Source organism: Pan paniscus, chromosome 7, assembly GCF_029289425.2.
Source record: "Pan paniscus chromosome 7, NHGRI_mPanPan1-v2.0_pri, whole genome shotgun sequence".
In the NCBI taxonomy this organism is placed as follows: domain Eukaryota; kingdom Metazoa; phylum Chordata; class Mammalia; order Primates; family Hominidae; genus Pan; species Pan paniscus.
In genome coordinates this window covers 24,435,694-24,446,150 of record NC_073256.2, presented here as the reverse complement: position 1 = coordinate 24,446,150, position 10,457 = coordinate 24,435,694, and the positions used below count along the sequence as shown (strand labels likewise).

The 10,457-nt window shown below is 37.4% G+C and overlaps 1 protein-coding gene across 1 annotated transcript; it reads right to left on the bottom strand.

The window, feature by feature from the left end:
* Nucleotides 1–1,022: 1,022 nt before the first annotated feature.
* Nucleotides 1,023–7,639, bottom strand: LOC129395842 (beta-defensin 131A-like). The gene is made up of 2 exons (XM_055107262.2): nt 7,211–7,639; nt 1,023–1,302 (listed from the first exon to the last, which is right to left on the bottom strand). The coding sequence occupies exons 1-2, from the start codon at nt 7,266–7,268 to the stop codon at nt 1,148–1,150; spliced, it is 213 nt and encodes a 70-aa protein (XP_054963237.1). The 5' UTR covers nt 7,269–7,639; the 3' UTR covers nt 1,023–1,147.
* Between the last annotated feature and the right edge of the window lie 2,818 nt (nt 7,640–10,457).

Below are 10,457 nucleotides of genomic sequence, written 5' to 3'. Positions count from 1 at the left end.
CTAATGTCCAGGGAGGGAGAGAGCATGATATTACGTTCAATATCGCAGTAGGTGTACACAGAGCCGGTGATATTGATCAGAATATAATCTCCAGGGGGTGGAGTATGATGTTTCTCCCAATATAGCACTGGGTGTGCATCCACCTGGTGATTTTGCTCCTAATATTCACGGAAGAAGACAATGCTATTACTCCCAACATCGCAGGAAGTGTACACCCCTGTGTGAGATGGTCCTTAATAACATTCCAAGGCGGAGTGGGTGATAGGACTACATATGTGGCAGAACATGGACACCACCAAGGATGTTGTTCCCATGATCCTGGAGGGAAGAGTATGATATTACTTTCAATATCACAGAAGGTGGACACACCCCCAATGATATTGTTTCTAATTGCAACATGGGAGAGGAGGATATGACACCCGATATCCCAGGGAGTAGAAACACCCCTGTGATACTGTTCTTAATATTCAGGGAGGAAGAGGATGATATGACTCCCAATACAGACGGCTGTACAATCTCTGTATACCCAGGGTGTACACCGGTTTGTGAAACAGTTCATAATCTCCAGAGCGGAGATGATATTACTCACAATATGATAAACAGGCTGTGAGGCCACCGGGGATCCTAAAAACCAGGGGGGCAAGAGGGACTGGCTCTTACTCCCCGCATCGCGGTGGGCGCCTCACCCCCGTGCGATGGGGGTCCTAAGAGCCAGGGGGGCAAGAGGGGCTGGCTCTTACTCCCCGCATCGCGGAGGGCGCCTCACCCCCGTGCGATGGGGGTCCTAAGAGCCAGGGGCGCAAGAAGGGCTGGCTGTTACTCACGGCATCGCCGTGGGTGCCTTACCCAACTGCGATGGTGTTCCTCAGAGCCAGGGGGCAAAAGGGGTTGGCTCTTACTCCCCACATCAGATATAGTACTATGGGTGAAACAACAATGTGGCTGTGGATGTAAATTAAGGGAGTAAATGTTAAAATGCACAAATGAAAATAGAGTGTAAGCATTTAAAAAATTTATATTCATTTTCACCTGACCATCTAAACATGCAATTATAATAATTTTCATCCATCATGTTAATTATTCATAGATAAGAGAGTTTAAGACATGTGTTTGCTCCTGGAGTCTGAAGAAGATGGAGTTAGCATTTTCACCACTTCTTTTGTCCGTCAATTTCAATGATCTTCAGTTTGCAGCAGATGCTGAAGTCAGCACAGTGTCTAATTGCATGTTCATCAGCATTGCACTTCAGTCTGCAATGATAATATTCTGAAGGACATTCATCATTAGAAATGAAGCTTCCGGCTTTAAGAGGAGAAGACAAATTATATGACACAATATACTTACTTTTTATTTTTAAAGTCTGAAATGTTTTATAATAAATTAAAAACATTAAAGAACTTTCCCAGAAAAACAAAACAACAGCAAAAGAATGCAAGAGAAAAAGTGGAGATGCTGAATCAAGACAAACGATGCTTTCTTCTGTAAAGAGAGTAGTAAATGAGGCAGTAGCTGGAAATGTATAGAATTTTCAATGAGAACTATTACCACATATTTCTACCTAAAATGAATTATCCTGCTTGGGGGTGGTGTAGAGATTCATAATGCAGGAAATAATGTTTAACTTCTGGAGTTAAATTCTTGAAAAAGTCATTGGGGATGGAATCTAGTGTAAGTGGAGGGGTTGGCCTTGAATGAGAGAGTGAAGAGAAGGTAGATTATGGATAACGATAAAACTATGTGAAGAGATATGGTGGTGGGAAAGTGGAAAAGCTATCTTTGGTTGCTTCTCTGTTCTTGGTGAAATGAGAAAAAAGAATCCTTAATTGAGAGAAGGGGTCAGAAGGAGTTGAGTCTTAGTTCCAGCTTCCCAGCGTATTCGGCCTCAAGGCCATGTCTCCTTTACTGAGGAAGTTACTGAGATATGCACAGGAGCCTATAACCCATAATCTCCCATAAATATTCCCTTTAAACCTACCAGTCCTTCCCAAATCCTTTTGTTACAATTTATAAGTTAAAATAATTGCCATGACCAACATCATGAAAGTTTCTCCTTATGTTTTCCTCTACAAGTTTTACAGTCTCAGGTAATTATGTTTAAATGTGTAGTTCATTTTGAGTTGCTTTTTGTGTGTAGTATAAGATACAGGCCCAATTTTATTCTTTTGCATGTGAATATTCAGTTTTCTCAGTACCATGTATTGAAGAAACCGTCTTTTCCCCATTATATATTCTTCGCATGTTTGTTGAAGGCCAGTTGACTGTATAAGTGTCGGTTGATTTCTGGGCACTCTATTCTCTTCCAGTGGCCTATATGTCTGTCTTTATGCCAGTAGCACACAGTTTTGATTACTCTATCTTTATAATACGTTTTGAAATTAGAAAATGTGATGCCCCTAGCTTTGTTTTTCTTGCTCATTGTTTTGACTCTTCTGGGTCCTTTGTGGTTTTATATGAATTTTAAGATTCTTGTTCCTATTTCTGTCAAGAGTGCCATTAGGATTTTGATAGGGATTGTATATAATCTATAAATTGCTTTGAATAGTATGGATATTTTGATATTATTATGTCTTCCAATTCATGAACATAGGATATCTTTCCACTGATTTGTGTCTTCTTTAATTTCTTTCATGAATGTCTGCAATTTTTAATGTACCAGTCTTTCATCTTTTTGGTTAAGTTTATTCTTAAGTATTTTATCTTTTTCTTGCTATTATGAATGGGATTTTCTTTACTTGCTTTCCAGTTGCTTGTTGTTAGTGCTATAGAAACACAACTGATATTTGTATGTTGATTTTCTATCCTGAAACTTTACTGAATTTGTTATTAGTTGTAATAATTTTGGGGGAGTGAAGTTTAGGGTTTTTTACAAAAAAAATGTCATTTGGAAATAGATAATTTTACTCATTCCCACCCCTCAACAGTTTGGATGCCATTTATTTCCTTTTCTTGCCTAATTGTTCTTGCTAGAACTTTTCGTATCATGTTAAATAAATGTGGCAAGAAGGGGAACTTTTGCCTTGTTCCTGATCTTAGAAGAAAAGCTTGTAGTTTTTCACCATTGAGTATGAGTGAAGAATTTCTTTTTACTTTTATTGTAAGGTAGGACTACTGGTGACAAACTCTATTTTTGTTTACCTAAGGAAATTATGGATTTTTACCTTAATTTAAAGGGTAGGTTGGGTGCGATGGCCTGCACCTTTAATCCTGGCACTTTGGGAGGCCAAGGCGGGCGGATCACCTGAGGTCAGGAGTTCGAGACCAGCCTGGCCAACCTAGCGAAACCCAGTCTCTACTAAAAATACAAAATTAGCCAGGCGTGGTGGTGGCTGGCTGAGGCACGAGATTGCTTGGACCCAGGAGGCAGAGGCTGCAGTGAGCCAAGGTCACTGTCACTGCACTCCAGCCTGGGTGACAAAGTGAGACTCTGTCTAAAAAAAAAAAGATAATATTGCTAAGTAGAGAGTTTTAAGATAGTGTTTTTTTTCTCTTTTTTAACATTTTAAATATTTCACTTTCCTCTCTTTTTGCTTATGTGGTTTTAGAGAAGTCTGATGTAATCTTATCCTTGGTTGTCCATAGAAAAAGATTTTTTCCCCTCCTGGCTTCTTTTAAGATTTTTTTTTGTCTTTGATTTTTGGCAGTTTCAATATAATATGCCTATGTTTAAATTTTTTGTATTTATCTTGCATGGTATTCTCTCAGCTTCCTAGATATGTACATTTTGTTTATTTTCAATTCTGGGAAAATTTCAATCAGAATTTCTTCAAATATTTCTTCTATTCCTTTCTTTCTCCTCCTCCTGATACTTCATTACACATATATTGTTCCTTTTGTAATTGGCCTACGCTTATTAAATATTCTGTTCTTTTTAATTCTTTTTTCTTTGCTTTTAAGTTTTGGAAGTTGCTATTTAAACTTCTTTAAGCTCACTGATTCTTTCCTTGATCATATCAGTCTATTGATGAATTCATCATTATGGGCTAACAATTGTTCCTCCAAAATTTGTATGTTGAAGACCCAATCTTCAGTATCTCAGAATGTAATCATATTTGAAGATAAGTTTTTTTTTTTTTTTTTTAAGGAGTGATAAAGCTAAAATGAGACTCTCAGCGTATGGCCCTCGTGCAATATGGCTGATGTCCTTATTAGAAGAGGAAGAGACACCAGGAATGCATGTGCGCAGAAAAAATGCCATAAGAGGACATGGCAAGAAGGCAAGCAGCTGCAAGCCAAGACAGGCCTCAGGAGAAACCAAATGTGCTGACATCTTGATCTCAGATTTATAACTTCCAGAACTGTGAGAAAATGAACTTTTGTTATTTAAGGCACCCATTCTGTGGTACTTTCTTATGATAACCCTATAGCAATGCAAGAATGGCCTAATACATCTATATTTATATTGGACAAAATTGACTTTAAGTGAAAAAACATAAAAAGGGACAAAGAAGGCCATCATATAATGATAAAAGGGCCAATTCAACAAGAGGATACAAAAAATTCCAAATATGTATATATATGTACCCACTAGTGGAATACTTAGATATATTAAATATGTCATTAGAGCTAAAGAGAGAGATACACCTCAACATCATGATAACTGAGGGCTTCAATACCCCACTTTCAGCATTGAACAGATCATCTAGGTAGAAAGCTAACAAATAATCATTGAATTTAATCTGTACCACAGACCAAATAGACTTAACAGACATTTACAGAATATTTCATGCAATAGCAGTGGAGTACACATTCTTCTCCTCATCACATAGAACATTCTCCAGGCTAGACCACATGTTAAGACACAAAACAAGTTTCAACAAATTTTGAAAAATCAACATTATATCAAGTATATTCTAGACAAAAATAGAATAGAACTAGAAATGAATACTAGGAGGAACTTTGGAAACTATACAGATAACACGGAAATTAAACAACATGCTTCTGAACAACCATTGAGTCAATGAGAAAATTAAGAAGAAAATAACAAATGTTCTTGAAATAAATGCAAATGGAAACACAACATATCAAAACCTATGGAATACAACAAAGACAGTGCTAATAGAGAATTTTATAGCAATAAATGCCTACTGCAAGAACATAGTAAGATTATGAACAAGCTACTATGCACCTCAAGGAACAAGAAAAACAAGATAAAATGAAATCCAAACTTAGGAGAAGGAAAGAAATAATAAAAATCAGAGCAGAACTAAGTGAATTTGAGATTTAAAAAATGCAAAGAATTAATGAAACAAAAAATTGACTTTTGGAAGAGATAAACAGACTTTATAAACTGCTAGCTAGACTAACCAAGAACAAAAGAGAGAATGCCAAATAAATAAAATCAGAAATAAAACAGGAGACATTACAACTGATATAAAAGAAACACAATGGATCATTAGAGTCTGTTATAAGCAACCATATGCTAAATAATCCATACGATGAAATTTTTTTTTTACCAACACCGATAATCAATCTAACTTTCCCAAATTAATTTTAAAATCCACCAATACTTTATAATAAATACATATTAAACTGTGGTTTATACCTGAGATTTAGATTATCAATTGACTTATTTATCTTTTCTGAGGCGCATATTACCTCAGAGCATATTTTAAAATGTATTTCAAGATTCCATCATTTATATAATTATACAGAATGATACTTTTCCTCCATGAATGTTGGTGTTTTATATTTTTATTGAGATAGAATTTACTATAAAATTCATTCCTTTAGAGTGTTCCATTTAGTAAGTATCAGTGGATTCTTAAAGTGGGATATACTGATGACCAATGAATGAAGGAATGAAGTACGAATATATGCCACAACATGGATTAATCTTGAAAACATTATGCTAAATGAAAGAAGGCAGACATGAAGGATCACATATTTATTATTCTGTTCATAGTAAATGTCCAGAATAGGAATATACATAGAGACAAAAATGAGATCAGTGGTTGCTAGGGACTGGGAGGAGGAGAGATTTGTTCTTGCGCTTATAAACATATTCTGGAATTAGATAATGGTGAGGGGTGCACAATTTTAAGAATACACTGATAACCACTGAATAGAACACTTTAAGGCAATGAATGTTAGGTAAATTGTGTATCAATAAAAATATAAAAAAACCCACTAACATTCATGGAGGAAAGGCATAATTATTTATCATTATATAAATAAGGGAATCTTGAATCATGCAGTATTATATAAATGAGGGAATCTTGAATCGTGAAGTATTAAAATGTGCTTCAGAAATGATCAATAAGTCAACCAGTAATCTAAATCTCGGGTATAAACCACAGTTTAATATGTTTTTATTATGGGGTATTGATGAATTTTAAAATTAATTAGGGAAAGTCATATTGATTATTTAATAAATATGCTTATATATAATTGGCTAGTTATGTGGTTAAAAATTAAGGTGGAATCTTAACTCTCACCATACAAAAAGTAATTTCCATATACATTAAATGATATCATATGAGTTTTCTTCAACTTTAAAGGAACACAGAAGCTAGCTCCTTGCCTGGATCAGTGGTGAATTTATCCTGTGAACCAAGCGTTATGGTGGAGTATCCACCTCGTCACCTCTAGCCCTTCTTCTAGTCATCATTCGCTTTTCATTTTTCCAATTCTTTAAATTTCCTGTGTTCTGTGTGCATCCTCTCACCATCTTTTGATCAAACACAACTCTCAAGTAAGTTTATTTTCTATTATTATTATTTTTTGAAACAGGGTCTCACTCTGTTGCCCAGGCTGGTGTGCAGTGGCATGACCTAAGCTGAATGCAGCCTTGACATCTCAGGCTCAAGCGATCCTCCTGCCTACGTTTCCTGAGTAGCCAGAACCACAGGCATGCGCCACTATACCTGACTAAGTTTTTGTATTTTTTTTTTTTTGTAGAGATGGGGTTTCACCCTGTTGCCCCCACCGGGCTGGTCTAGAACTCCTGAGCTCACCCACCTCAAACTCCCCAAATGCTGGGATTATAGACATGAGCCACTGTGCCCGGCCTCAAGTGAGTTTATCATAGGTTAAATCACTGCAGTGAACCACCTTATTTATTTCTTTAGTATCAACTCTTCAATCCTCTGAGCAGCCTTCATGGTACAGTAAAATCTGCCCGTGCCTAATTTATTTTCAGACTCTTGAAAGACCTTACATTTTCTTTTACTTATATTTTTAGAACTTTGGAATAAAAAAGTTTCTGTCTTACCTGGAGGAACTGTGAACATCAAGGAAAGGACTCCAAAGACAAAAGACAAGACCCTCATGTTTGAATAGGTAAAGCAGGTTAGAGGGAATCAGTAGCTGAGATGAAGAGGACTTCTGTGTACATTCAGTCCTCTGAAGAGGTGAGTTGTTGAGTGATTATTGAACCTTTCAGGAGCAAGAAGATTTCTGTGTTTCAAGGAGATTTTATATCAGGAGAAAGCATGCAATCATCACGACTATCAGTCATTTAAAGTACATTTATCAAAGGTCAACAGAATGTCTGCAAAGGTAGTAGAAAGCACAGCCATGGCAAAGGCAGGAGAGAGACTTGAAATATCAGCATTGTCTTATGCATTCTGGAGGAACTGTAAAAGTTAAGGAAGCAGTTATAGAGGAAAAGCATTCATTTTATTTTTCTGATAATAGGAAGAAGCACGTAATACAACAGCATGCCTATTTATTACTATTTTGGCACCGTGTGTTAGCATGCTTAAGCTATGGAATTAAATATGAAATTATAAACAGACTAGTGAGATACAGAAAAACTTTTATTTGATTATCTTTCTGTCCAATCGATCGAATGAGATAATCTAATTTTTATACTGAAATCTAAGTTAACACAAATTGTTTGCACATCAGTTATGTGTAATTTTAGAGAAATTAAAGAAAGAAGAGTGGGCCTTAGGGAACCTATAATACACTTCGGAAAGAAAATAATATATACAAAGAAATGGCAATGCAACACTAGCATATTTCTGGCAAAGAGGCACAAATTACTTCTTAGGCACTAAGGAAATGAACATAAACACCAGAATACTTTGGGTGCCGTAGGGAATGCTTAAAGAGGGTATGAGTAAACTTTATTTATTTATTTATTTTTTATTTAGAGGCAGGGTCTCACACTGTTGCTCATGCTGGAGTGCAGTGGTGCGATCTTGGCTCACTGCAACCTCTGCCTCCCGGTTTCAAGTGATTCTCCTGCCTCAGCCTCCCGAGTAGCTGGGATTACAGGCACACGTCTCCATGCCTGGCTAAGTTTTATATCTTTAGTAGCAATAGGGTCTTGCCATGTTGGCCAGGCTGGTCTCGAACTCCTGGCCTCAAGTGATCCACCCGCCTCAGCCTCCCGAAGTGCTGGGATTACAGGGGTGAGCCACCACGTCTGGCAGAATATCAACTTCAGAAACTGCAAAGTACATGCACATTCCTGGTCTTACTTGACCTTCATTCCTTTCTAGATGGTCTCACTACAGGTGAAGTAACTTTTCTCAGTACCAAGACGGAAGTTCTCTTTCTGCCATGGCTTCTTCTTGGTGCTACTTCTATAATACTTCAGAGTGTTAGTGAATGGAACACGTGGTTACATTATTTCAGCAGGTCCTACCTGACTTTAGAGACTTTGAAAATGAAATCTTGAGTCAGGGATGGGGAGGTCTTGGGAGAGGCAAACTTCCCAAGTCTTAGCCTAAGAAGGGCCAGTGAGGGGCATGAAAGCTCTGGGGATGTTTTTACCTAAACCTCCATTCAGGTCCTTCCTCCTGAGTTGCTGGGGCAGCGGTGCCTGGACACAAGCCTCTGCCAGCACCCTAGAAACTCAAAGGGGGATCTTAGGGTCATTGTGCTGGTTATTGCTGAATGTTCCATTTACTGAAGCCAGAATGGCCTAGGATCATTAGCATCTCTGATCAAGGATCCAGAATTTACTAATTTTTCTCACCTCTCTGAGAATTATTTCTTTCTTGATCACGAGGAAAAGCTTTGGAAGTACAGTTTACACTGCAAAGCAATACAATTTATGAGAACAAATAACTGAAATCCTTTATGGAACACTAAGGGCATAATTTTCACTGCTTGATATTTTCTATGAACATTTGTTTGTCAGCCTGACGTAGGTTGGTGCAAACGTAATTGCGGTTTTTGCCATTTCTTTCAATGGCCAAAATCCCAATTACGTTTGCACCAACCTAAGAGATTTGGAGCCAGGAGGCAGGCTTGGAATCCTGTCCAGGAAGCCCAAGAACATTGTGCAATCCATGGGCTAGCAATCAGGGATATCAAAGAAGGGTCAGACGAAGGTTCATTGCATGCTGGGGGTGGACCAGTAGGTACCAGATGAGCATTGAAAGATGGCTTAGATTGCAGAGGGCTTCAGCGAAGAAAGATAAAGTGCTCTGACCAATGACTTTCCTTAAAAGAACACCAAGAAGAAAATCAGATAGCTATCAACCTATCAAATATAAGCTGTCACAGTAGAAGAAGGAAGAAGGCAATTTACCATTAGATAATTAAATTTGACCTAGAAATTATAGCATTTTATTGCACATAACTCTCCAGGAAGGCACCAGATTTTCAATAAACAATTTATAATCAAGTATTCCTTGTTTAATTTCCTTCCCTGCCTTCAGCAGTACTGACAGCTTTGGGGACTTTGATGCATTAATTATCTATTTTTCTTCTTGTTGATGCCGGTTTTCTTTTTCTTATTTATTTATTTATTTGAGACAGAGTCTCACTCTGTTGCCCAGGCTGGAGGGCAGAGGCGTGATCTCAGCTCACTGCAACCTCCACCTCCAGGTTCAAGTGAATCTCCTGCCTCAGCCTCCCACGTAGCTGGGATTACAGGTGTGTGCCACCACACCCAGCTAATTTTTGTAGTTTTGGTAGAGATGAAGTTTCACCATGTCGGCCAGGCTGGTCTTGAACTCTTGGCCTCAAGTGATCTGCCTGCCTCTGCCTCCCAAAGTGCTGGGATTACAGCTGTGAGCTATGTGCCCGGCTGCTTCCAGCTTTCTAAATCCATTGTTTTCCTTATTTTAAGTCTTTCAATATCCTCAAGTTCCTCCCATGTTAAAAACAAAACACAAAATTGTCTTTCCTGTATTTAGTTTGTTTTTTTAATGAATGTCCTAGTTTTTCCCTTTCCCCCTCAGGAAAATCATAGTCTCTATGCTTCATTTCCATTTTATCTTTCATTCACTTCTTACCCCACACGTGGCTGACATTTTCCCTCAGCTTTCCATTGAATATACTTTTGCTAAATCACTCACAAGTTTTTCTCTGTATAAGAGTAGACAAACACATATATGCCTATATCCTATATGTATATTTTATTTTTATTGATTCCTAAATATTATTTCATGTAAAATTGGAAAAAATAAGATTATCATGATAATAGATATAAGAAATTACTTGATCACTTAAACGATCATTACTATTTTAGTTTATTTACTTTCCCTTAAATTTCTCTC